Source organism: Pan paniscus, chromosome 10 (genome assembly GCF_029289425.2).
Source record: "Pan paniscus chromosome 10, NHGRI_mPanPan1-v2.0_pri, whole genome shotgun sequence".
Classification (NCBI taxonomy): domain Eukaryota; kingdom Metazoa; phylum Chordata; class Mammalia; order Primates; family Hominidae; genus Pan; species Pan paniscus.
The window spans coordinates 117958266-117985566 of NC_073259.2; the positions used below are offsets into that span (position 1 = coordinate 117958266).

At 49.7% G+C, this 27301-nt stretch overlaps 1 protein-coding gene across 4 annotated transcripts; it reads left to right on the forward strand.

The window, feature by feature from the left end:
* The first annotated feature begins 8297 nt into the window (after positions 1–8297).
* On the forward strand, positions 8298–26721 carry TCHP (trichoplein keratin filament binding). Of its 4 annotated transcripts, none has more exons than XM_003832497.5 (13): positions 8298–9053; positions 11662–11849; positions 12572–12782; positions 13372–13428; positions 15219–15287; positions 16173–16346; positions 17235–17347; positions 17520–17586; positions 19712–19884; positions 21647–21728; positions 23098–23283; positions 24059–24202; positions 25247–26721. In XM_003832497.5, the coding sequence occupies exons 1-13, from the start codon at positions 8805–8807 to the stop codon at positions 25277–25279; spliced, it is 1746 nt and encodes a 581-aa protein (XP_003832545.3). In that variant the 5' UTR covers positions 8298–8804; the 3' UTR covers positions 25280–26721. The 4 variants fall into 4 exon arrangements, with proteins under 4 accessions (XP_003832545.3, XP_063449712.1, XP_063449713.1 ...); XM_034934439.3 differs by lacking the exon at positions 8298–9053 and adding an exon at positions 9160–9684; XM_063593642.1 differs by having other exon boundaries at positions 24059–26721.
* Positions 26722–27301: the final 580 nt, after the last annotated feature.

Sequence of the window (27301 nt, forward strand, 5' to 3'; positions counted from 1 at the left end):
TTAATATTTCTTTTTTTTTTTTTTTTTGAGACAGAGTCTCACTCACTCTGTCGCTCAGGCTGGAGTGCAGTGGTACAATCTCCCCACTCACAGCAACCTCCACCTCCCAGGTTCAAGCAATTCTCCTGCCTCAGCCTCCCAAGTAGCTGGGATTACAGGTGCGCAACACCATACCTGGCTAATTTTTGGGGTTTTTTTTTTTTTAGTAGAGACGGGTTTCACCATGTTGGCCAGGATGGTCTTGAATTCCTGACCTCAAGTGATCCACCTGCCTTGGCTTCCCAAAGTGCTGGGTTTATAGGCGTAAGCCACTGTGCCCAGCCCCAATATTTGCTTTTTTTTTGAGACGAAGTTTTGCTCTTGTCGCCCAGGCTGGCGTGCACTGGCAAGATCTTGGCTAGGCTCACTGAAAACTCTGCCTCTCAGGTTCAAAGGATTCTCCTGCCTCAGCCTCCTGAGTAGCTGGGATTACAGGCGTGCACAACCACGCTCTGCTAATTTCTGTATTTTTAGTAGAGACGGGGTTTCACCATATTGGCCAAGCTGGTTACCAACTCCTGACCTCAGGTGATCCACCCGCCTCAGCAAGTAGAAACCTTGTCTCAAGGTTTCTACTCAAGGTTTCAGTAGAACCTTACTCAAGGTTTCAGTAGAAACCTTGTCTCTACTGAAAATACAAAAATTAGCTGGGCGTGGTGGCGCATGCCTGTAGTCCCAGCTACCCAGGAGACTGAGGCATGAGAATTGCTTGAACCCAGGAGGTGGAGGTTGCAGTGACCTGAGATTGTGCCATTGCACTCCAGCCTGGACAACAGAGTAAGATACCATCTCAAAAAAAAAATCATTTATTTAATGCTTCAATGAAAGCTATGGAAGAAAAATACAGTATGTCCTGACACCAAGTGACCTGGTCAGAGGGAATAAGGAGGGCTTCTCCAAGGAAGGGACATTTACACTGGGATCCTGAAGTCTGAGTAGGAGTTAGCAAAGGGGAAGGGTCTTCCAGACAGAGGGAACAGCATAGCAGGAAAGGTGGTGGTGAGAGATAAAGAAATGACCAGTGTGGCCAGTGATGTCAGCAGAGGACCAGACCAGGCTGGACCCAGTGGTATGGGCTTCATGCCAAGGGAAATGGGGAGCCATGGAAGGTTCAAGGCTGAGCAGATGATGGAACTGCTCTGATATGGTCTACCAGTCATCTTGAACTTTGGGACTTAGGAAGTAGAGGCTGTCTGTCATCCAGGAATGGCCAGCGGGTGCCTGTGGGCAGGAAAGTCACAGAAAACACAGGACTGACCTGATGCCCCATTTTGGTGGACTGTGCCCCATACCTGACACCCCAGCAGAAGGGAATTGGTGCGGGATTTGGGATGGGAACCCTGATGCACTGTAAAGACCATCAGAGTGCTCTGCCCAACTACTCTAAGCCTCAGTGGGGTTACTCTAACTCATACTCCTAGAGACACTGTGAGGATGAAGGTGGTCACCCAGGAACAGGACAATCAAGGTTCAGTAACTGGTAAGCAGGTGTTGGCTGAGTCTCCTCTTCTTTGTGGCTTCAGTTTCTGCCTCTACACACGGAGTCTACCAGCTGCTTTCACTATCACGCTGGCTCCGCCATTTACCTCATTTAGGCACACACTCCCCATTTCTGAGCCCCCATTTCCTCCTCTATAAAGCAAGGGCTTTGGGTGGGGTGAGCTTCAGCAAGCTGGAACCTGTGGTCTTAAATTGTGAACATCAGGCCGGGTGCAGTGGCTCACGCCTGTAATCCCAGCACTTTGGGAGGCTGAGGTGGGTGGATCACCTGAGGTCAGGAGTTCAAGACCAGCCTTGCCAACATGGTGAAACATGGTCTCTACTAAAAATACAAAATTAACTGGGTGTGGTGGTGCATGCCTGTAATCGCAGCTACTCAGGAGACTGAGACAGGAGAATCGCTTGCACCTGGGAGGCAGAGGTTGCATTAAGCTGAGATCTGCACCATTGCACTCCAGCCTGGGCAACAAGAGTGAAACTCCTTCTCAAAAAAAAAAAAAAATTGTGAGCATCAGATCCAGCAGGGCATCTTGTCACCAAGGATTGCTCTTGGGCCCAGTCCCCAGAGAGAACTCTAGCTCTGGGGAGGAAGTTGGATGTTTATCATGTGTCTTTCACAGGATACTTCTTTATGCTGGTGGCTTGCCTAATGCCAAAGTGTCCCATGACCCATGACCAGGTGTCCTTCTCCCAGGAAACATGTTGAGATCGGCTGATGCCCTTGTGGCTCTTGTTTCACCTATATCCAGTTTATTCCAAACAAGACAGCCACTCTCTAGGAGAGCCTGACCGGGAGGGGTGAGCATTGGGTTCAGGTGTGTTGGTCGAGTGAAACACAGAGGGAGCAACTCAACAAAAATAGCAGAAGCAGTTTATTACTCACAGATCCAGAGAGCAGCGAGCAGGGTTTGCATAGCCAATGGAAATGGGAAGCTATTTGGGACATGTGTGCTTAATCAATGGGGACAGAGAGAGAGAGAAATATGGGCTAAAGACTTTATTGGAGGCCAGGCACGGTGGCTCACACCTGTAATTCCAGGACTTTGGGAGGTTGAGGCATGTGGATTACTTGAGGTCAGAAGTTCAAGACCAGCCTGGCCACTATGGTGAAATGCCATCTCTACTAAAAATACAAACATTAGCCAGGCATGGTGGCAGGTGCCTATAATCTCAGCTACTCAGGGAGGCTGAAGCAGGAGAATCGCTTGAACCCACGAGGTGGAGGTTGCAGTGAGCCAAGATTACACCACTGTACTCTAGCCTGGGCAACAGAATGAGACTCAGTCTTAAAAAAAAAAAAAATGTAATCTCAGCACTTTGGGAGGCCGAGGCGGGCGGATCACGAGATCAGGAGATCAAGACCATCCTGGTTAACACGGTGAAACCCTGTCTCTACTAAAAAATACAAAAAAATTAGCCGGGCGTGGTGGTGGGCACCTGTAATCCCAGCTACTGAGGAGGCTGAGGCAGGAGAATGGTGTGAACCCGGGAAGCCGAGCTTGCAGTGAGCCACCAAGATTGTGCCACTGCACTGCACTCCAGCCTGGGCAACATAGCAAGACTCCGTCTCAAAAAAAAAAAAAAAAGGCCGGGTGCAGTGGCTCATGGCTGTAATCCCAGCACTTTGGGAGGCTGAGGTGGGCAGATCACCTGAGGTCAGAAGTTCAATACCAGCCTGACCAACATGGAGAAACCCCATCTCTACTAAAAATACAAAATTAGTTGGGCGTAGTGGCGCATGCATGTAATCCCAGGTATTTGGGAGGCTGAGGCAGGAGAATCACTTAAACCCAGGAGGCAGAGGTTGCAGTGAGCCAAGATCGTGCCATTGCACTCCAGCCTGGGCAACAAGAGCGAAACTCTGTCCCAAAAAAAAAAAAAAAAAGACTTTGTTGGAGTCCAGGGCATTCCCCTAGCAGGTTTCCCTCAGGGAGTTCTAATTGTTGGGTTTAGAGCTAGTGGGCATGTGTTCCAGGAGGTCACACTGTGACTGGGACTGGTCACTGCAGCATGACTGTGCCATGCAGGCAGGGGGTGGGGTCGGGGGGTGAGTCGAGTAGTTTGTCTTCAGCTGTCCCATAGGGAGGGGGTCAGCAGGAAGCGGTTGCATAAGACAGATACCTGGGTTGACCACCTTGAGGAACTGGGAGGAGGTGGAGAATGGACTATGTCAAGGGTTGACTGAGACCAGCTTTTTATATAAGAAAGTCTAAAATATTCAAAATGGTTGCCCAGGCAACATAAAATTACAGGAATTCACTACAGTTCCCCAGCTGAAGTAATGGTATGGTTCAAGGTTCAAGAATTACTTTTTTTTTTTTTTTTTCCAGAGACAGTGTCTCATTCTCTCACCCTGGCTGCAGTGTAGTGGCTCAATGATGGCTCACTGCAACCTCGACTTCCCAGGCTCAAGCAATCCTCCCACTTCCACGTCCCAGGTAGCTGGGACCACAGGTGTGCACCATCACACCCGATTAATAAAAAAAAAAATTTGGGTGGAGATGGGGTGGGGGGTCTCTCTATATTGCCAGGCTGGTCTTAAATGCCTGGGTTCAAGCGATCCTCCTCGGCCTCCCAAAGCGTTGGGATTACAGGTGTGAATGACCTCACCTGACCCCATTGTTATTTTTTTAAAACACAAAGCTGGGGCTCTGAGAAGCAGCCCAGTAGCCCCAGGGTCTTTGAGCACACCTGTCTACTTCTGCGGTCTTGTCTTCAGGTGGGGTGGGGTGTGAAGCAAGAAGCTGGAGTGGTTGGTGTTGAAATGTCATACCTTCACAATGGCACCTGCTAATTAAATGATGGCATTGTGCGGCTTCCAGTACTGTCATGTTTCATCTAATGGAGAGTGGCTCCCATAGCGTCACCCCCTCTCCCTGTTCTTGTTTTCTTCTCCCATGCTAGGATACCTAAAATCACAAGTCCTGGAGCAGCTCCAACCTGCGGGTTCCTACCAGGGCTTTCCCTCTCAGCCCCCTGCACGCCGTAGTCATTGACCTGTCATTGAATATTTCATATTGCCAAATTCTTTGTATGTTCACATTTGCAGGCCTCTTTTTTTTTGAGCTGGAGTCTCACTCTGTTGCCCAGGTTGGAGTGCAGTGGCATGATTTCGGCTCACTGCAACCTCTACCTCCCAGGTTCAAGTGATTCTCCTGCTTCAGTCTCCTGAGTAGCTGGGACTACAGGCGCGCACTACTACACCTGGCTAATTTTTGTATTTTTGGTGGAGATGGGGTTTCACCATGTTGCCCAGGCTGGTCTCGAACTCCTGACCTCAAGTGATCCACCCGCCTTGGCCTCCCAGAGTGCTGGCATTACAGGCGTGAGCCACTGTGCCCGGCCGCAGGTCTCTTTTAAGAGCTACACTTGCAAGCCACAAGCTCCCAGAAAAACACACTGAAGAGGGATTCACAGTCTCAGAGGTTTGTTGTAAATCCTGGCTTTTATAGTCTTTGCTGTGTGACCTCAAGAGAGTTGATTCACCTCTCTGAGCCTCAGCGCCCTCATCTGCAAAATGGGGGCAGGAACAAACTCCTCCCAGGTTGGAGGGAGGCTTAAATGAGATAATACATCTCAAAGCACCTGGCACATAGCAGGTGTTCAAGAAATGCTCGTTCCTTTTCTTCTTTTTGCTTTCTCTTAACACCATAGATTCCTTTTTCCTTTGGAGGAGAAGAAAGTACTCAAAATAGGGGATCCATTCACTTTTTCATTCTCAACACAAATATTGATTGATGCCAGGCACGGTGGTTCATGCCTGTAATCCCAGCACTTTGGGAGGTTGATGCCTGAGGTCAGGAGTTCAAGACCAGCCTGGGCAACATGGCAAAACCCCAACTCTACTGAAAAAAAAATACAAAAATTAGCCGGACGTGGTGGCGGGCACCTGTAATCCCAGCTACTTAAGAGGCTGAGGCAGGAGAATTGCTTGAACCTGGGAGGCAGAGGCTGCAGTGAGCCAAGTTCGCGCCACTGCACTCCATCAGCCTGGGTGATAGAGTGAGACTCTGTCTCAAAAATATATATAGATAGATATAGATAGATAGATAGATAGAGTGCTTACCACATACAAGGCATGGCATGGGGACTGCAGCAAGGAACACAATGATCCCTGCTCTTGTGTTGCAGCAAGAGGGCTTAGGCACTGGGATCAGGCAGAACTGGTTTCAAATCATGGCTCAACCACCTATCAGCTGCGGCTCCTCAGGCAAGCCATGCCACCTTTTTGAGGCTTAGTTTAGGCAATTCTAAAATGGGGGCAATAAGATATCTCATAGAATGCCCAAGAGGAGCAAAGGAAAAGGTACTTGTAAAGTTGCTTAATAGCGACAGCCAGCAGCTGTGTAATCAAGAGGTTCAGAGTTGAACTGTGGGGGCCGGTGAGGATGTCTGGCCAGCAAAAGAGAATGGAGGCTGTAATCTGGGGACTTCAGGCTTCCAGGATCAGGCCACTTAGGAATGGTTGCCCTCCGGCATGCTGGTCAAGCCCTAAGCCCTAAAGTTCTGCTAGTGGAGCTTATCTGGTCATTATACAGATGAGGAAACTGAGGCCCAGAGAGTGGAAAGGCCTTGCCCAAGAGGCACAAAATCAGGATCAGGTCTCCCTTCCCTTGCCCCAACTCACATATTTCTTTTTCTTTTCTTTTCTTTCTTTCTTTTTTTTTTTTTTTTTCGAGACAGGGACTCCCTCTGTTGCCCAGGCTGGAGTTCAGCGGTCAGATCTCGGCTCACTGCAACCTCTGCCTCCTGGATTCAAGTGATTCTCATGCCTCAGCCTCCCGAGCTGGGATTACAAGCGCATGCCACCACACCTGACTAATTTTTGTATTTTTAGTAGAGACAAGGTTTCGCCACGTTGGCCAGGCTGGTATCGAACTCCTGACCTCAAATGATCCACCTGCCTCAGCCTCCCAAAATACTAGGATTACAGGTGTGAGCCACCACGCCTGGTCCAATTCATGTGTTTATGAAGTTCCTGTCGACAGACATTTATGTGTTGGTCTCCTTTGTTGGGTGGGCATCTCTGCTGAGTGACTGCAGTGGGCTGCTGCCACCCCTCTGCACTGGGGACACAACATGAAAGAGTGGCCATGAATTTGCCCAAGGGGGTAGGGATTAATGGGAGGGAAACTTGAGGACTCTTATGCACGCAGTGGGACAGACCCTGATTAAACGGGTGCCAACTAAAGGGGGATGTGAAGGAAGGCTCAAGTTTGGGCTCACCTGGGATGCACTGGATGCTCTACTCCTGGGCATGCTCCATTTATTCTCACACAGGCAACCCTAGAAAGCTGCACTATTTTTTGTTTTGCATTGTTTTTTGAGACAGAGTCTTGCTCTGTTGCCCAGGCTAGAGTGCAGTGGTGTGATCTTGGCTCACTGCAACCCCCGTCTCCTCGGTTGAGGCGATTCTCCTGCCTCGGCCTCCCGAGTAGCTGGGACTACAGGTGCCTGCCACCACGCCCAGCTAATTTTTATATTTTTAGTAGAGACGGGGGTTTCACCATGTGGCCAGGCTGGTCTAAAGCTCCTGACCTCAAGAGATCCGCCAGCCTTGGCCTCCCAAAGTGCTGGGATTACAGGCATGAGCCACCAGGCCCGGCCTGAAAGTTGCACTATTTTTACTCTCATTCCATGGACTAGGAAGCTGAGGCACAGACAGAGGAAGTGACCTGCCCAAGACTACACCAGCATGGTATAGCTTGAAACCTAGGCGTTCTGACTGTAGAGACCATGTTTTGAGACAGGGTCTCGCTCTGTCACTCAGGCTGGAGTGCAATGGTGTGATCACGGCTCACTGCAGCCTCCTTGTCCTGAGCTCAAGTGATCCTCCCACCTCAGCCTCCCAAGTTGCTAGGACTATAGGTGTGCACCACCACAGCCTGCTAATTTTATTTATTTATTTATTTATTTAATTTGGAGGTGGAGTCTCACTTTGTCACCCAGGCTGGAGTACAGCAGCGCATTCTTGGCTCACTGTAACCTCTGCCTCCCAGGTTCAAGCGATTCTCCTGCCTCAGCCTCCCAAGTAGCTGGGAGTACAAGCATCTGCCATCATGCCCGGCTAATTTTTGTATTTTTAGCAGAGACAGGGTTTCATCATGTTGGCCAGGCTGGTCTTCAACTCCTGACCTCAGGTAATCCACCCTCCTCGGCCTCCCAAAGTGCTGGGATTACAGGCGTAAGCCACTGAACCCAGCTGAGGCCATGATGCTGCATCCAGGAAAAACAGAGATGAATAAAGAATGGAGAAATGAAGGGAAGAAGAAATGAAAGAATGGGAAAATGAAAGGAAAGAGAACAAACAAGTATTTTTCTTCATTGTCTTTTTAATGGAATAGTTGGTATGTAATACTTGTAGCACACGAGTTATAAAACATACTAATAGAATGAACACTTTTGAACTCACCACCAATATAAGACTATAATAGAAAGTTATCGGCCAGGTGCAGTGGCTCACTCCTGTAATCCTAGCACTTTGGGAGCCTGAGGCAGGCGCATCACGAGGTCAGGAGATCGAGACCATCCTGACCAATATGGTGAAACCCCCATCTCTACTAAAATACAAAAAATTAGCTGGGCGTGGTGGCGTGCGCCTGTAGTCTCAGCTACTCGGTAGGCTGAGGCAGGGTAATCGCTTGAACCCGTGAGGCGGAGGTTGCAGTGAACCGAGATCACGCCACTGCACTCCAGCTTGGCGACAGAGCAAGACTCTGTCTCAAAAAAATAAAAAAGTTACCAATAACTTCCATCTACTTATGCCAGCAGGCCTCTGCCGAAGTTGTACATTGAACACACCTGGGGAATTTTGGAAAACATTGATACTCTCAGATGGGATTTGGGGTTTGGTTTGGGCATCTGGATTTTTTAAAGGTATCTGGATTTTTTCTTCTTCTTTTTTGAGACAGTGTCTGGCTCTGTCACCCAGGCTGGAGTGCAGTGGCACAGTCATGGCTCACGGCAGCCTCGATCTCCTGGGCTCAAGTGATCCTCCCGCCTCAGTCTCCCGAGTAGCTGGGACCACAAGTCCCACCATGCCCGGTTAAGTTTAAAAAATTTTTTAGAGACAGGAGTCCCTCTGTGTTACCCAGGCTGGTATCTGGTGATTCTCACGCGCAGCCAGGTTTGAGGACCACTGACTTATATTCTCTTCCCCCTGGTTTCCACCTTCACCTTCTCGTGATGGTAACCACCATCCTGAAATACGTGTAGTGCATGGACGGATTCTTTGCCTCCATGCTTCCCTATTTCAAGGAGCAGCGATGTTTGCTATTTATCTCCCGCTGGCCACGACGGGGCACCAGAGAAAAACACAGGCTCCCTACGCGCTGAAGGAGGCTTGGCCCTTGCGATGCTCCGTCGTCGGGCTCGTTGCCGGTGCAAACAGGGAGGAAACCGCCGGCGTTGCTGTAGCGCGTCTGGGAATTACACCGGGGGACTGGCCGGCCCGCTTCGTGCCTGCGGGAAGTCGGGCCGGGGGACTCTTCGGAAACTCCGAGCCTCAGAGAAATGTGAGTCGGGGGGTTGGACTAGGCCGGATCCGGCGTTAGGGCGGGGGCCCGCAGGCGGCCCGCGCGGGCGGGAACCGGGGCGGCAGTCAGCGGGCGCGAGCTCAGGGCGCCTCCGGGGTCCTCACTGCGCTCCCCACGCGCTGTGACCCCATTTGTTGCACGTGCATGTTCAAGTCGAGAGAGGGATGCGACGTGTTCGGGGAGCAGCCCACCTTGTGGGTGGCCGATCCGGGACGGGAATCTTAAACTTTTGACTCTTGGTGCAAAGACTGATCCACTGGCGGCTTTACGGGAGCGGGAAAAAAGTATGTGAAGCTTGCCACGGTCTCGAGACCGAGGTCACACGTTAGCAGCCCGCCGGCTACATTTGGACCATAGACGCAGTGTTTGCCCCCAAACCTGGAGTACCTCCAGAATGAGATTCTTGGCGTGCACCAGGCCTTTTCGCTCATTCAACCGGCGTTCCTACCCAGGCACTGCATCGACCCTATACTTGAGGACAGCTTTTGGGTCAGGGGAATTGGTGCCTGGAGTGAGACTGCTCTCTGCTTTCAAGGCTCCAGCTGTATCCCTACATTGCTCAGGCAATTCCTCTCTCTAGGTCTCAGCTTCTTCATCTGCAAGATGAAAGGTCTGTCCTCCATGGTAGCCCAACATACTTCCGAGTGTTATTATCAGGCTAGGCCCCTCCCCGGGGACTGCCAGAGCCAGGGCAGGTTGGTCCCAACAGGCAGCCCCTTGCAGCAGAGAGAGCCTGGGCTCTGGTCTCAGACGGACATGAATTAGGAACCCAGCTTGTTTATTTCCTTTACTTCCTGGCTCTGTGATCCTGAGCAAATCACTTTGTAATGCTTAACGTTGTTTTTACTAACCTTGCTTTTTAATGCCTAACCTTGTTTTTACTAACCTTGCTTTTAGACTCTTTTTTTCCCCTTAATCACCTAGCCTTGTTTCCACATGAATAAGCTCTCCCTTAGCTGAGAAAGCCGGATGAACTCCATCTGGTTCCCTCATTTACAAGACATCAAGGACTCCTTACCCACCCCTTTCCTCAAGGAGTTAACTTGTGTAAGCAGAATCTCAACATATCAGAGTCCAATTAACTGATAAGGTACTGAAACAAGCAATGTACGAAGTTCCCAGGATTTTGCTCAAAAGATAACACCATAAAACCTTGAGTTTGTGTCGGGCAGAGCACCCATATCTAACATTTTATGAAAGATTTAGAGCCCCTGCACCTGGAACTGTTGTTTCTCTGTAACCATTTGTCTTTTAATTGTTTCTCTGTGACTATTTGTCCTTTTAATTTTTGCATGTTTTTACTTACGTAGAATTGTTGCATCTGAGCTCCCCTCCCCTTCCTAAACCAAAGTATAAAGGAAAATCAAGCCCCTTCCTCGGGCCGAGAGAATTTGTTAGCCGTCTCTTGGCCACTGGCTAAATAAAGGACTCTTAATTTCGTCTCAAAGTGTGGCGTTTCTCTAACTCGCTCGGGTACAACAACTTTACCTCTTCAACGTAAGTTTCCTTACCTGCCAAATAGCGAGGTGATTGTAAGAATGAAAAAAAGTCATATGTATTGAGTGCTTGGCACATACATGTGTTCCTTACATTATTGTCTCTGTTTAAGCAGAGCATAAATGCCCCCGACGTGCCTAGTCTAGGAATCTTAGGACAATCCCTGTGTCTGTCTGTTGTGTCCCTGGTGATGGCTGGCCCACAGCTGGGTGCATGCAGTCCAGAATTTTTGATGTTTTTGTTTTTTTGAGACAGAGTCTCACTGTCACCCAGGCTGAGTGCAGTGGCGCTATCATGGCTCGCTGCAGCTGTGACCTCCTGGGCTCAAGCAATCCTCCTGCCTCAGCCTCCTGAGTAGCTGGGACTACAGGTGCACCACCACTCCTGGCTAATTTTTGATTTTTTATAGAGATGAGTCTCATGATGTGGCTGGTCTCCAACTCCCAGCCTCAAGTGATCCTCCTGCCTCAGCCACCCAAAGTGTTGGGATTACAGGCATGAGCCACTGTGTCTGGCTAAGGTTTATTTGTTTTGTTTTGTTGTGTTTTGAGATGGAGTCTTGCACTGTTGCCTAGGCTGGAGTGCAATGGGACAATCTTGGTTCACTGCAACCTCCACCTCCTGGGTTCAAGTGACTCTCCTGCCTCAGCCTCCCAAGGAGCTGGGATTACAGACGCCCACCAGCACGCCTGGCTAATTTTTTGTATTTTTAGTAGAGACAGGGGTTTCACTATGTTGGCGCAGCTGGTCTCGAACTCCTGACCTCGTGATCTGCCCACCTTGGCCTCCCAAAATGCTGGGATTACAGGCGTGAGCCACGGCAAATTTAAATTGATAATTTGCAGCACTAGTGGCAGATCATTTTAAAAAATGCTGGTGCCTGGGCCCTACTAAGTTTTTTGATTGAATTAGTTTGGAGTGGGGCTCAGACACGGTTTTTTTGTTGTTTTTTGTTTTTTTTTTAAAGTTCCACCAGTTGATTTCACTGTGCAGCCAAGGGGTGGTGACCACTCGTTAAAGGGATGAGGCCAAGCTGGTGAGGGTTCCTGGGATTTGCAGTGGCTCACTTTCCTCCCATTCCTGTTCTCAGATGGCGCTCCCGACGCTGCCGTCCTACTGGTGCAGCCAGCAGCGCCTGAATCAGCAGCTAGCACGACAGCGAGAGCAGGAGGCCCGGCTTCGGCAGCAGTGGGAGCAGAACAGCCGTTACTTCAGGATGTCTGACATCTGCAGCTCCAAACAGGCAGAATGGAGCTCTAAAACCTCCTACCAGCGGAGGTAATTGTGCGGTAACTGCCGATTTGATGGAAGTGGGGGCCACTTGCTGGTCAGGGGATGAGGCCTTAAGGATTTAGGGAGCGTAGGATTTGCCAGGCAGTATGAATTACCTGCATGGTGATGTTTTTCCAGCTGGAAATGGAAAAAAAGATCATCAGTGCAGCCATACATTGGCATTGAAAAAGATAAAATGATGCAGAAGCATATGATAGAATTTGGAAGCCTGGTTGTAACCCCATATCCCCAGAGACAGCCACAGTTAACAGTCTGGCACATATCCTTCCATGCTGTTTCCCATTGGTATTTGTGCTTAAATACACACACAGAAAGCTACTTTTATAGAAATACGTGTAAAAACATGGAGGCCAAAAGCATAGGCTTTGAAGTCAGACCTAGATGGAAATCCTGACCGTGTCTCTTGCTGAATGTATGAGCTTTGGTTTCCTCATCAATCAAGTGGGACTACAGCAGACCTATGCTGTAGAATTTATGTGATGGATAATATATACATTATTTATACATTTATACATTTTCTTTTTGCAAAAAACAAGATTTTCTCTTACACATACTATTCTGTGACCTGCTGTCTCTGCTTTGGCTGGGGACACATTCCTGTGTCGTCATGACACATCTACCTCAGCCTCTTTTACCGACACAGCAGAGCAGAGCACGTTCCCTGTGGCTGTAGCATGATTAATTCAGGCAGGCCCCCTCTCACCCAGCATGCATGCCTATCAGCGGGAGAAGATGAAGGAGGAGAAGAGGAGGAGTCTGGAGGCCCGACGGGAAAAGCTCAGGCAGCTCATGCAGGAGGAGCAGGACCTGCTGGCCAGAGAACTGGAGGAGCTGAGGCTGAGCATGAACTTGCAGGAAAGAAGAATCCGGGAGCAGCACGGGAAGCTGAAATCAGCCAGAGAAGAGCAGAGGAAACTGGTAACTCCCCAGAGGGCTTCAGGAGGCTGTGGAGCAGCAGTGTTCCCAGCCTGAGTGTGTCGCACATGTAGGGTCATTCCTGGGTGCTCAGGTCTGATGAGATGCCAGTTAACTCCAGAGCCAGCAGGAAAAGAGCTTAGGTCCTTGTGCAGGGACTGGGTTTTGGATCAGTTAGCTGTAGTCTCTTTAGCCCCTTCAATCATTACATCTGAGTGCTTTTCCTTTCTTCCAGTTCTGTGGGTCCACAGAGATCTGGGACTAGTCTGTTTTACCTTCCAAAGTAGTTATGTGAAACAGTGAGCCCTAATCTGTGCTTTTCAGCCTGCTGTATTATTTTGAGACCCCCTAGATAGGACCTCTGTGTAGCATCAGATTTTGGCCCCCTTTTGTCATTATTGCAAGAGTCACTTGGTAGTGCCGTGTGGTTCTCAGAGCTGTGCGTGTGAAGCATGAGGGTTTGAACAGTGGGTGCAGTGACGGTGTGAAGGGAGGCACTCATAGCCTGAGCTGACTTCCACTGTATGTCATCCAAAATGTGAATGGATTTGAAAAATGACATCAGGCTTTCCATTTTGTGTTTTCTTGATAGATTGCTGAACAACTTTTGTACGAACACTGGAAAAAGAACAACCCGAAACTTCGAGAGGTGAAAATCAGAGATCTCCATTGATTTACCTAAGTAGATGAAATCATGTTTCCAGACACTTTTTTTTTTGAACACGTTATCTTGTACTGGGTTGAAACAGAGGAGGGAACCTTGAGCCACCTGAAAAGAGCACCAGGCAGAAGATCTGGCACAGGCTGCGCTGAGCAGCTCATTCGGTTGTTGAACAAATGTTGATTGAACCTCTGCTGCCTGGTCTGCCAGGTGCGGGCATGGAGATTAGACGTGGTTTCTGCTCATTAGCCTGTGTCCAGCATGGGAGACAGTGGATAGCTCACTACAGGGCAGGATGCAGGGTGCTGGGCCAGCCTGAGAGGATGAGCATGGGCCAGCACAGTCAACTCTGGAGGGGTTGGGGAGGCTTCCCAGAGGAGTTCCTGGGGTGGAAGAGTTTGAAGGGATGTATGTGTGTAGAGGTGAGGAAAGGATGTTCTAGGTTGTTGTGACTGTGAGAACCAGGCTTGAGACTCGAGAACAGAGCGAGCCCTGGGAGCTGAAAGTGTCTGGGTGAGGCTAGGATGTCAGATAGTGAGGGAGAACCCCAAGAAATGATGCTGGCGAGGCAGAGGGTGCCAGACATCGGAAGAGCTTGTGTGACCTTCCTCCAAAGGGGCTGGGGGCAGCATACAGGATCCCAGCTGCATTTCAGAGAGACTCCTCTGGTAGCAATGTGCCAGCCGACAGGGAGGGGTGCTACGACAGCCCAGCCGGGGGTTGGTGAAGGCCTGAACTGGGCTGGCAGGGGAGGGGGTGGCCTCTTGGCTTGGTGGCCTTGTTCAGTGGAGATTTGGCTGCAGGGAGATCATCCCTCACTGTTATTCATTTATTTTCAACTTACAGTTTTTGTATACATTTGGTGCCTTCATGTTATTCGTAGTTACATTTAGAAATCGCCAGGCACTAAATAATGGAACATCTGGTGCTTTTGTGCAGTTTGCACTAATCTGTGGGAGGAGTCCTTAGCCCTGTTGGCTTCGGTGGAATCATCCAGAGCCGTTAAATCAGAAAAGTTTATTCAGAACATTCAAGTTAATTGCCTATGTTCACAGCTGTAAGTTGGGAAAGATTATTTTAAAACGTTTTTATAGAGATGGGGTCTCCCTATGTTGCTCAGGCTGGTCTCAAACCTGGGCTCAAGTGATCCTCCCACCTCAGCCTCCCGAGTAGCTGAGACTACAGGTGGGCGCCACCATATCCAGCTAATTTTATAAACAGTTTCCCAAACAAAAGATTTGGATTGAATGTTGTGATCCATTTTCTAATCCAGGAGATTCTCTGCGCTCAAATCTCTTACTAACAATCCTAAACTTGTTGCACCTACTGGTGCATCACTTGATACAGGGAGTACGTAGTCCATCTGCTTTGCAGAGGAAACTTCGGGGAGCCAGGCACAGGGCTGAGTCTTCTCACTCAGCTGTCTCCCAGGGCCTGGCATGCAGTAGATCAACCCAAGGTGGCCTTTGAAATTGTATTTCCATTTCAGCGTCCAGCCCAGCCCTAGGGCTAGTGGGAGGGAAGTCTCTGTTACTTTGTACCAGCTCAAAAGATTGGTGTAGGAGTGCCTGGTCCTTTGGTCTTCTGATTGACATGCATTCACACTATACATGTTGAAGTCACCCCACACTCTCTACTAGACGCCTGTGCCACTGAGTCCCCATGAAGGGAAGTTATGGCCACGTTCCAGCAGGTGGCACAGAGGGCAGCAGCACACTGTCCCCACAGTGCCCATCTGTCTGATGAGGAAATTCACATCGTCCCCCTTCCATCCTCAGATGGAGCTGGACCTTCACCAGAAGCATGTCGTAAACTCTTGGGAAACGCAGAAAGAAGAAAAAAAACAGGTGTGGTATGTGGCTCTGGGAATAGCCGCGTATTCTGCTGTGCAAGACTGTTCACGTCTTTGCATTCATTTACCGTTTTCAGCCTCAGTGACTCCAGTTAAGGAGTATAGTGTATTCTTTTCTTAGTTTACTTGACACATGTGAAAACCGAATGTTTGCTCTTACATATACCAGAATTGTATATGATAATTCCCAGGGCAGAATAAGGCCAGGTGACCAGGGCTGGGAGGTGGCACATACAGCATGTGTCTTTTTTTCTTTTGGAGGCAGGGTCTTGCTCTGTCACCCAGGCTGGTGTGCAGTGGCGCGACTCACAGCTCACTGCAGCCTCGACTGGCTGGGCTCAAGCAGTCCTCCTAACTCAGCCTCCCGAGTAGCTAGGACCACAGATATGCACCACTGCGCCCAGCTAATTTTTTAATTTTTGTAGAGATGGGGTCTTGCTCTGTTGCTCAGGCTGGTCTGGCCTCCTGGCCTTAAACGATTCTCCCACCTCGGCCTCCCAAAGTGCTGGGATTACAGGCGTGGGCCACAGGGTCCAGCTAGAACATGTGTCTTTAAGGGCATTTTTGTCTCTCTTTTGATGAAATCTGCATCATAAACTCGCAGCCCTGGCTTACTGTAGCCCCTTTGGGGTTAAGCTTCCACACCTCTGTGCACTGGTCGCTTTGCTGCCTGGTTCATTTTAGAAAGTGTTTTGTTGAGTGGGGAGGAAACCCAACATTATTGAGTCCCTCCCTGACTTGGCGTCTGAGGGCGTTGTCATTTGGAATTCAGGCAGGATCTGCCTGGGCCCTGTGGCCTGCAGAACGGCGGCAGGAAGCTAGGTTTTTGTTGGCTTACGGTACAGATATTGACCTCCTGTGTTCATTTGGTCCCTTGTAGCAAGAAGCCACCGCAGAGCAAGAGAACAAACGGTATGAAAACGAATATGAAAGGGCCCGAAGGGAGGCGCTAGAACGGATGAAAGCCGAAGAGGAGAGGAGGCAGCTGGAGGACAAGCTCCAGGCCGAGGCACTGCTGCAACAGATGGAGGAGCTGAAGCTGAAGGAGGTGGAGGTGGGCACAAGCCCCTCTCAGCCGTGACCTCCTCCACAGCTGCTCGTTAGCATGAGATGGGCACTTGAGAGGCCGCCCTAAGAAGAGGCCATAGCAGGGCTGAGATTCTGCAAAGGGCGGCAGCAGCCGGGTTCTCCCTCTCACATGCATCCCCATCTGCCTTGTGCTTTCCCATCCTCCTCGTTTGCGTGCCTGAATTCCAGAACATTAACGACATGGAGCCAGTAGCTGTTCTCTTAGAGGTGGTTAGCGGCCTGCTGTTGGAGAACCTTCTTAGAATCTGGATTTTCCAGTGCACTGAGTAGACACAATTTAATCGGGTGGTCTAGCACCCAGCTCTCCGTGGGGAGCAGGTTTCGGGTCTCGAGGCATAACAGGGTTTTTGGTCCAGGGGCTGTTTTTGGAGAACATGGCACAGTTTCCTTGAAAGAGTTAGATCTTTCTATTTAGAAGAGGGAGGCCCATGCTCCTGTGACCTCAGTTCCCCTTGCCCAGGCCGTGATTTAGCAACTACATTCTTAGTGCCTACTGCTTATTCTAGGTGCTGAGCACTGGGTTGGGAACTAGAGATAAAGCCTGACCAAGGCCCACAGTCCTGACCTCCTGGTGGGGGCTGTGTCAGGTGGAGGACAGTTGTTAAGTTACAGTAAGAGTGGACCAGTACAGGATCCTGTGGGAGTTTAGAGTTCAGGGCTCAGAAAGGCCCTTGCAGGAAATGGCTCAGAGGGGACTGGATGAGTAAGTGAGTGGTGGGAGGGGATCGTGACCACCTGCATGGCCAGGCCTCTGTTGCTGTAGTGTCTGCGAAAAATGGAGATGGAGAATGAAGGAAGATCTGATTCCCACGATCTCAGATCTCAGTCGAGCTTACTCTCATCATCACCACAGGCGACCAAACTAAAGAAGGAGCAGGAGAATCTGTTGAAGCAGTGGTGGGAGCTAGAGAGGCTGGAGGAAGAGCGAAAGCAGATGGAAGCCTTCCGGCAGAAGGCAGAGCTGGGGTGTGTGTCAGAAGGGCCCCCCACTCTTCCCAGGCGGGTGGGCCTCTTGCTTTTTCAGACTTGCATTCGTGTTGCTGAAACCATAAAGGAGACAGCCTGGTCAGCAGTTATCTAACTTCTATTTAATTCTTTCTGAGATACTGAAGGCAGCCCACATTTGATTCTCCTTCAGGCGTTTCTTGAGACATCAGTATAACGCTCAACTCAGCAGACGCACACAGCAGATCCAAGAGGAGCTGGTAAGTCTGAAGAGACAGCCTGACATCTTTCTTAGCCTCTTTTGAAAAAAAGGCCTTTCATTGCTTAGTATATGAGTGCATTCTCGTAAGAATGAAGACAGTGAGGGGTTGGGGGGAAGGGGAGATGTTGGTCAAAGGATACATCCTTCGGTTGGGAGATCTGGGAGTAGTGTCCATCATGTTGATCACAGCTGATGATACCATATTGTATTCTTGAAATTTGCTAAGAGAGCCAATCTTAAGTGTTGTCACCATGAAAACCAACTGTGAGGTGATGGATATGTTAATTAGCTTGACCGTAAGGATCCTTTCCCAGTGTCTGTGTGTATACATAGATGGATAGATACAGGTATCAAAACATCAAATTATTTTTCAGTAACTGTGTTACTTAAAAAACAGCACAACACAAAGTGAGATCACCCCCTTGACCAGCACCTGCAATCTCTGTCTATCCCCAGAGGTGTCTGTTTAGTTCACATCTTTCTAGATGTATTTACATACAGAGAGGTGGAGGTTTTTGTTTTTGTATTTAAATCTAATTGAGGTTGCATTCCTCAGCATCTTCAATTAACACGAAATCTCTTAATTTTTAAAAAGATCGGCTTGGTGCGGTGGCTCCCGCCTATAATCCCAGCACTTTGAGAGGCCAAGGCAGGCGGATCACCAGAGGTCAGGAGTTTGAGGCCAGCCTGAATGACATGGTGAAACCCCATCTCTACTAAAAATACAAAAACTAGCCGGACATGGCTGGGCGTGGTGGCTCACACCTGTAATCCCAGCACTTTGGGAGGCCGAGGCGGGCGGATCACCTGAGGTCAGGAGTTTGAGACCAGCCTGGCCAACGTGGTGTAACCCTGTCTCTACTAAAAAACACAAAAATTAGCCGGGTGTGGTGGCAGGCGCCTTAATCCCAGCTACTTGGGAGGCAGAGACAGAAGAATCATTTGAACCTGGTAGGTGGAGGTTGCAATAAGCTGAGATCAAGCCGTTGCACTCAAGCCTGGGGGACAAGAGCGAGACTTCTCTCAAAACAAGAACAACAACAACAAAAACTAGCCAGGCATGGTGGTGCACGCCTGTAATCCCAGATACTCGGGGGGCTGAGACAGGAGAATTGCTTGAACCCAGGAGGTGGAGGTTGCAGTGAGCCGAGATCGCACCACTGCACTCAAGCCTGGGCAACAGAGTGAGACTCTGTCTCAAAAAAACAAAAAAAGGTCATTATGCTTAGATTGAACCTGTTCTTTTCAGATAGCTCCTTTGTATTCCTGAGTACTTTGATGAGCTCCCTTGAAGTGAGGGGGACAGACCTAAGCTGCCCTTCCCATCCCTGCCCACTGCGGTCAGGGCAGGACATGGGGCACAGTGGCACAGTTGGTCCTGGTGTGCAGCTGTTTTTTATGGGGTCTTGCTCTGTTGTCCAGGCTGGATTGCAGTGGCGCAATCACGGCTCACTGCAGCCTCAACCTGCCAGGCTCAAGCCATCCTCCCACCTCAGCCTCTGGAGTAGCTGGGACCATAGGTGTACATCACAATGCTTTGTAGAGATGGGGTCTTGCTACATTGCCCAGGCTGGTCTTGAACTCCTAGGCCCAAGTGATCCTCCCACCTCAGCCTCCCAAAGTGCTGGGATTGCATGCATGAGTCCCAGTGCCCAGCCTCCTGCATTATTTTAATGCTTCCATTATGTTGATGTACATAGTAGCTAATTCCCCACCAGGGAGCATTTTGGTTGTTTCTGGTTTTTCCCTCTTACCTAAAAGCTAAAACGAGTGTTTTGCACTTTTGTGTCACTGTGGTCTTTGTTCTTATAAGTGGGATTTTTGCCAAGTTGTATTCCAAAAAGTTGTGCAACCAGGTGTGTCCGAGGGCATGTGGTGGTGGCTGGGTCTCCCTTTAGCCAGAGAGAAACTCCTAGGCCTGTGCAGTGTCTGAACCACCCCTCGTGATTATCCCCGGTCTGTTCCAGAAATAATCCAGGATCTTCCCATCTCTGTCTTGAGAACACTGTGTAGAATCACAAATGTCTATGTAGAAAGGAAAGGGAGGCCAGGCCCCTCTGTAGGCTCTCATTGCAGAAGGACTCTGTCCAGCCCAGCCACGTGCCGCCCTCTGCTTCCTCTAGGAGGCAGACAGGCGGATCCTGCAGGCCCTCCTTGAGAAGGAGGACGAGAGCCAGCGCCTCCACCTGGCCAGGCGGGAGCAGGTCATGGCCGATGTGGCCTGGATGAAGCAGGCCATTGAGGAGCAGCTGCAGCTGGAGCGGGCGCGGGAGGCAGAGCTGCAGATGCTGCTGAGGTGAGTGGCAGCTGCTGACTGAGCTGGATGCTCCTGGCCTCAACTCTGATACCTTGAAATGCCCCATGGGTCACCTGTTACTGAAATATCTATTGGCTGGGCGTGGAGGCTCACACCTGTAATCCCAGCACTTTGAGAGGCCGAGGCAGGTGGATCGCTTGAGCCTAGGAATTTGAGATCAGCCTGGGCAACATGGCAAAACTCCAGGCTCTACCAAAAATACACAAATTGGCCAGGCGTGGTTGTTCATACCTGTAGTTTCAACTACTCGGGAGGCTAAGTGGGAGGATCACTTGAGCCCAGGAGGTTGGGGCTCTGATTAGCCATGACTACACCACTGCACTCCAGCCTGGGTGACAGAACGAGACTCTGTCTCAAAAAAAAAAAGAAAAAAAAAAGAAGAAGAAGAGATAGCTGTGTATATTGTCCATCATTCCTGAGGAGCACATCTTCATAATGGACCTGGCCTCCGGGGGTGTTTCCCTTGTATTATCTGAGGTGGAAATCATTAAGGTTTAGAGTAACGATGTGTTCATCTGAAATCTTAGAGGTTTAGAAGGAAATTCTTTTTTTTTTTTTTTTTGAGATGGAGTCTTGCTCTGTCACCCAGGCTGCAGTGCAGTGGCATGATCTCGGCTGACTGCAATCTCTGCCTCCTGGGTTCAAGTAATTCTCTGCCTCAGCCTCCCGAGTAGCTGGGATTACAGGTGCCCGCCACCACACCTGGCTACTTTTTTGTATTTTTAGTAGAGATGGGGTTTCACCATCTTGGCCAGGCTGGTCTTGAACTCCTGACCTTGTGATCCGCCAGCGTTGGCCTCCCAAAGTGCTGGGATTACAGGCGTGAGCCACTATGCCCAGCCAGAAGGAAGTTCTTATAGAGATGTTGAATGCTGCTTACATCTATAAAACTGAGTTTGGGTCCTAAAGACTAAACTAGTAGATTGAAATCATCGAATAATAAGTAGCATACATTGAGCACTTACTGCATGCTGGACACTGTGCCAAGTGCTTTACATGCCTCATCTTACTGAGTCCTGACATCCAGCCAAGTGGTGGCTTGTGAGACCCGGAGACTTGAAGAGGTCACTCCGTCCAGGGTGAGCTATCAGTGACACAGGCATGTGGTGGCAGGGTTCAGGCACAGGCAGCACCCTCCTCCTCTCCATGTTCTGATGATTTCATTCATCTCTGTGTTAAACAGCCACGGTGTAAGTCATCCCAATTCCTTTTTATAAGGAGATGGGGTATTAAAAGGGTAACTTAAAATACTTACAACAGGGCCAGGCACGGTGGCTTACGCTTGTAATCCCAGCACTTTGGGAGGCCAAAGCAGGTAGATCACTTGAGGTCAGGAGTTCAAGACCAGCCTGACCAACATGGTGAAACCCTGTCTCTACTAAAAATACAGTAATTGGCCAGACATGGTGGCACACGCCTGTAATCCCAGCTACTCAGGAGACTGAGGTACTAGAATCAATTGAACCTGGGAGGTGGAGGTTGCAGTGAGCCGAGATTGCACCACTGCACTCTAGCCTGGGCAACAGAGCGAGACCCATCTCAAAAATAAAAAAATAAAAAACTTCCAACAGTACTTTCCGTGGATGCTGTCCTTAATTGTAATCTTTTCAAAGTGCATGTGGATGTTTATCTGCAGTGTGGTCCTGCAGAAGCCATGTGCCCTGCAGCCCTGTCTGTTCCGTAGCTCGCTTCCTGCCAGGGCGGGGAGGAGCCTGCTGTCATCCCTTTTGTGTTTGCCCAGGGAGGAGGCCAAGGAGATGTGGGAAAAGAGAGAGGCAGAGTGGGCCCGAGAGCGCAGCGCACGGGACAGACTGATGAGCGAGGTAATCCCAGCTGTGGCGATGTGGACCGGCTGTTGGGTCCTGGGCAGGTGTCTGGAAGTCCATGGTCAGTCACCCTGCCAGATGCTCTGGGAACAGAGTCTTCTCTGGTCATTTTAAGTGGGCTTTAAAAATCATTGAGAAAGTAATATGAGCTTAGCAGAAAAGAATTCAGAAGTACAGGAAGTAGAAATGGAAAAAAGTCCCCCAGAGCCCATCCTGTATGCAGCCGTAGCTGCTTCTTCCGTCTGCTCTTCTGTTTCTATGCCTGACATTTTTTCTACATGTATTTCTTACTGTCTTGTGCTATTTGGCTTCAAGCGTTGTGACATGCTGTTACATCTTTATAAACGGCATGTCAGGGGCTGTATCACGGACTGTCCTCTGTCACCCGCTGCCTTTCCATTCCCTCTTATGGGTGTGCTGTGTTGTTCTAATTGGAAGCCATTCTGAGAAACGCTGCAGAGAGCCTCTTGGTGCCTGAGGCTCTTCCCACATGTTTCCCCCCTCGGGGTAGACGACAGCCGTGACCTGGAGGACATAACTGCTTTCCTGGTCAGTGTGTACACTGTGCGTGGAAGACATACCCCAACCGCAGGGAAATCTGGGAGGAGAAGAGAGAGTGTTATCCATGGGCTGAAAGCTGTCGTAAAGTGGTTTCAAATGAGAAACTCTACGTTGTGTCTGGTAGTACGCTGTATTTTGGAATCCACAGGAAATCGGGTCGTGATTGGTGATGTTTTGCTCTTGTAAATACCAAGAATTCTCCAGTGCCTTTTGATTTTCCTCATTTAAATTTCCCTCCTGATGGCGGCCACTTTCTGTTCCCCCCAGCCCTGCAGCCTAACTGTTGAGAGTGTCAGGTGGTTTTCTGCTCCTGACTGTGGCCTGGGCTGGAGTTCAGATGTCGCACAGCTCTGGGGCCAGGTCTCAAACACAGCAGGTTCAAAAGGTTAGAGGACCACCCCAGCTCCACCTCTGGTCATCTGTGTGGCTTGTGGCTCTCTTGTTTTTGGAACCCGCTGATAGGAAGGAGACTCATCTTGTTGCTGCAAGGTTTCTCTGCCCCCGGGGAGAGAGCTCCATCCCCATCTCCTTTGATTTCTTTGGCACTCAGCTGTCTCTCCATAGTACACAGTCTGGATACATTTTGTGTGTCTTGGGGTGCGAGGGAAACATTTCTTGTATACTGGCAAGCGTGGCCGACATCATGAGAGCAAATCCTGTCATCTGGCTCTGCCTCTGCGTACCTGGGCCTGAGGCCCAAGGATGAGGCTGGGCCTTGCTGTGGCTGCAGCCTGTCCAAGGCTTGTAGAACCAGGATCTGTTAGGGTCAACCTCAAAGCTGCCCTTTTCTTTCTGCTGAGGTTAGGTTCTGACAGGGAGACAACAGCAAATACAAGAGAAGATTGAGCAGAACCGACGGGCACAAGAGGAATCCCTGAAACACAGGGAGCAACTTATTCGAAATCTTGAGGAGGCGAGAGAGTTGGCTCGTCGCGAGAAAGAGGAGAGTGAAAAGCTGAAATCGGCCAGGAAGCAGGAGCTGGAAGCCCAGGTAGGGCTGAGCCCGAGGGCGGGAGGCACCGGGCCTGCCGGGTTCTCTACATCATCATGGGACAGGGTTCAGAGCCCCTGGACTGCCTGGCAGGGCTTGCGCACGTTTGAGAGCACAGTGCTCCCGTTTCCATCCCAGCTGCAGTCCTCATCCTCTTGACTGTGGCTTCTTTCTCTCCACATCCTCCATGTCGTGTGGGTGAGGCCGGCACTGCTGTCTGTTGTCTTTACTCTGTCTGCTTCTGCAAGCAGTTGGCTTACCGGGGGCCATAGTTCTCTCTTCATTTCAGTCCCTGATACATAAGACAGAACAGTCCTCCAAACACCTGGCCACAGGCCGAGCTTTTCATGAGGTACACGCCACGCATATGTATAGCCTCTCCAGCTTTCCATGAGGTACACGCCACGCATACAGCCTCTCCAGCTTTCTACGAGGTACATGCCATGCATACAGCCTTTCCAGCTTTCTACCAGGTACACACAATGCATACAGCCTCTCCAGCTTTCCACAAGGTACACGCCACGTGTATAGCCTTTCCAGCTTTCCACGAGGTACACGCCACACATACAGCCTCTCCAGCTTTCTATGAGGTACACACCATGCGTACAGCCTTTCAAGTCCCGCATGCTCCCTTCCGTTCCTTGGCACGTGCATTGCTGTTGCTCAGCTGGATTCTCCAGTCTGGGTAGGGCCGCAGGCTTACCTTCCTCATCAGAGGCAGGGCTCTGCCCTGTGGGCCTTGTCTTGGGGTGGTGACTTTGCTCTTGGCACTCAGGTTGCAGAGCGCCGGCTGCAGGCATGGGAAGCAGACCAGCAGGAGGAGGAGGAAGAGGAGGAGGCCCGGCGGGTCGAGCAGCTCTCAGATGCCCTGCTGCAGCAGGAGGCGGAGACTATGGCCGAGCAGGGCTACCGGCCTAAGGTAGGAAGTCTGCCAGGATATAGGCCAACACCGGCAAGACAGACTCTGCCCGGCCCCTGCTCCCCTGGGCCTGCTCATCGCCCCGCGCCGGGGTCTGCTCTCCGGCCGTCCGGGTTATTCCTTGTTCCTCTTCTCTTGTATTCCTCTCTTCCCTGACCAGCAGGGAGCCCTGACACAGGGGCTGTTCCAGTCCTTGGTTGGGCCTCAAACCTTGAAGTGATTTTGCTCTGGCCTTGCCTACTAAGCTGCATGCCTGTCCACCCTCTTTGGTCAATCTAAGAAGAGCTGTGGCCACAGCTGCTGAGACGGGTCAGAGCAGTAGATCTAGGCCTCAACTGTTGAGACAGCGAAGCCCGATGAACAAGAGACCAGTCCTCCTCCTCACCTCCCCTCCCTCCCTCCTGTGGGTGTCCTCTTCCTCCCCTCCCTCCCGTGTGTGTACCTGTTTCTCTGCCTCTCAGTGTCTTTGTTCCCGGACCTGTCTGCACAGCACCATGGGGAGCACAGAGAAGCAAATGCTGCCTTCCCTGCCCTGAGGAAGCTGATGACTGAAGCACCTCCACTGCTGGCTTGTCCCCTCTGCCCTCCTTTACCTAGGGCCACCCTGGCCACCCGGTGCCTAGAGTGCATTCCCCAGGACACATGCTGCAGAATGAGGGCTGGCTCCCTTGTGGTCAGATGACACTGGGAAACTGAGTGAAACATAATTAGAGCAGGTGCTGCGTTTGCCATAGGCCACTCGCCCTCAAACACTGACTGTCACAGTCACAGGGAACAGCATTTCCTAAACCCACTTGGCCGTGGATCAGTGAGAGTGTCAGGGTCAGGGTTTCACAGATCATATGTGAAAGTGTTTCTTAGGGCTAGTACTAAAAACCAAAAAGATATCAAGTGCCTCATTTATGGCTTAGGGTCAGATTTTTTCAGCTGGAAATGAAACAGCCATTTATATTGTTCTTTTAGCTTGTAGTTAAAACAAGGCTAATTCCTCATGCTGCAGATACTGCTGATCTGATCACTCTTATGTTTTCTTTCTTTTCTCAGCCTTACGGACATCCAAAAATTGCTTGGAACTGACTTCATGGGTACCATAAGTACAGAGAACAAGGGATGCTGAGGCTTCTGATCCCAGCCGCCAGGCAGTTTTACAGGGCTCTGTTACAGTAAGTGCCCGGGGCACTGTCAGATGGCTCAGCAGTGCCTGCTCAGGTTCATCATTGAAGCATCCAGTGTTTGGCCAGACATTAAGGTGTCGTGAGAGTCCCTTTCATGCCTTTCTTACCCAAGCAAGGGTCTTTGATGGGCACGTGTTTACAGCGCTGCCGCATAGTCTTGTAATATATTAACAGTCACATCAACTGAAGGTCAATACTAAGAGCCACAGGTTGTACCTGTGATAGGGCATGTGGTTTCCTGTTGTCTCACCTTTAATTGTCAACCTCCAGTGTTGACTCTAGAAATATGAGGAAAGCTTTTCAGTTTTTAAAATTGCCATTTAAATTTAGTCTATTAAAAACAAACCTAGAGGTCTTGGTGCAGTTGATTTCAGAGTTTATTAATTTAGTGGTCCCAAAAATATTACATCTTTTATATTCTGGAAGAAAAGAACTGTGAACAAATTAGAACCCCGGAACACTCTGACGTCCATGGACGCATTCCAGAAAAGTGGCAAGAGATGAGTCTTTCCTCCTCCAGGAAGCATTTTGGTAGAATTTCCATAGAGCATTGTCTGTGAGTGACTGATCCCAACATGTATGTTACTAAGCCCCAAAACGAACTTCAAACTGGGTGTGGTGGCACGTGCCTTTAGTCCCAGCTACCCAGGAGGCTGCGGCAAGAGGATTGCTTGAGCCCAGGAGGTCGAGTCCAACCTGGGCAAAAGAGTGAGGCCCCATCTCTAAAACCAAAAAGGTACCTTAAGAAGGTCACCTGGTTGGCTAACCTTTTAAAGGCAGGGGTGTGACACGTAGGACACATTGGGAATGTCTTGGCTACACGTAGCCTTCTGGGATATATGTGCCCAGAGGGAGAAGCACTGAGCCTGAAGAAACTAGTTGAGTCTCAGAACCACAGACCGGCCAGAAATCTCTCCCACCATTATATCAGCGTGATACAGGTCTACATTCATTTCTACAAACAGGAACAAGTTCCTTGCAGCAATAATATTATTTTATGACTTGTATTTTTACTATACTCTTCCTCTGAGGTTTAGTTTTCATCACATTATGTTCAAGATTCCATATCTTCATAAATTACAGCTAATTACAGGGCATTGTTCCATGGTTATTAAAAATCAGAGTTTATTAAAAATCCTGAGTCTTAAGGGCTGTCTTACCTTTCACTTCCACTGTCCTGTAGAAACAGATCAAGCTGCAAACCACGTCCTTCATCTGTTGTTCATTTTCTTGCAACTCTTTGACTCTGATCCCCTGAGCAGCACGTTCATCATGCATGCTCTCTGTTGCGTTCCCCATTTCAGATGTCCAGTAATGGTGAAATAAAATCCTGCTTCAACAGCATGGCTTCCTGGCTTTGTTACGGATTTTCTGATTGACTGCCGTTAAGTGCATTGTTGGTGACAGGCTTTTTACTGATTTAATCCACATCTCCCACATACAGGCTTGGCTATTTTCTATGACTGATCACGTTTTATAGGTTACATTCATTTTTCTTAGGAAAGTGGTTTCTCCCTTCTTTCGATTGGAACCACAGTGAACTGAGTTTAAACCTTTTTTTTTTTTTTTTTTTTTTGAAACATGGCTTTGTTCTGTCACCCAGGCTGGGGTGTAGCACTGCAATCTCAGCTCACTGCAACCTCCACCTCCGAGGTTCAAGTGATCCTCCCACTTCAGCCGCCCCAGTAGCTGGAACTACAGGTGTGTGCCACCAGGCCTGGCTAATTTAGTAGAGATAGGGCTCTTGCCATGTTGCCCAAGCTGGTCTCGAACTCCTGGGCTCAAGTGATCCGCCTATCTCAGCCTCTGAAAGTGCTAGGATTACAGGCATGAGCCACTGTTCCTGGCCTGAATTTTTTTTTTTTTTTTTTGATACAGAGTCTCACTCTTGTTGCCCAGGCTGGCGTGCAATGGTGTGATCTCG

What these genes read in the sequence shown, in the direction of transcription:
- TCHP (XM_063593642.1), top strand. Translation starts at nt 8,805, where the DNA reads ATGTTTGCTATTTATCTCCCGCTGGCCACGACGGGGCACCAGAGAAAA. An exon ending in TGAAGCTGAAGGAGGTGGAG is followed by an intron (nt 16,347 to 17,234) that starts GTGGGCACAAGC and finishes TCATCACCACAG; the next exon opens with GCGACCAAACTAAAGAAGGA. An exon ending in GGGACAGACTGATGAGCGAG is followed by an intron (nt 21,729 to 23,097) that starts GTAATCCCAGCT and finishes TGCTGAGGTTAG; the next exon opens with GTTCTGACAGGGAGACAACA.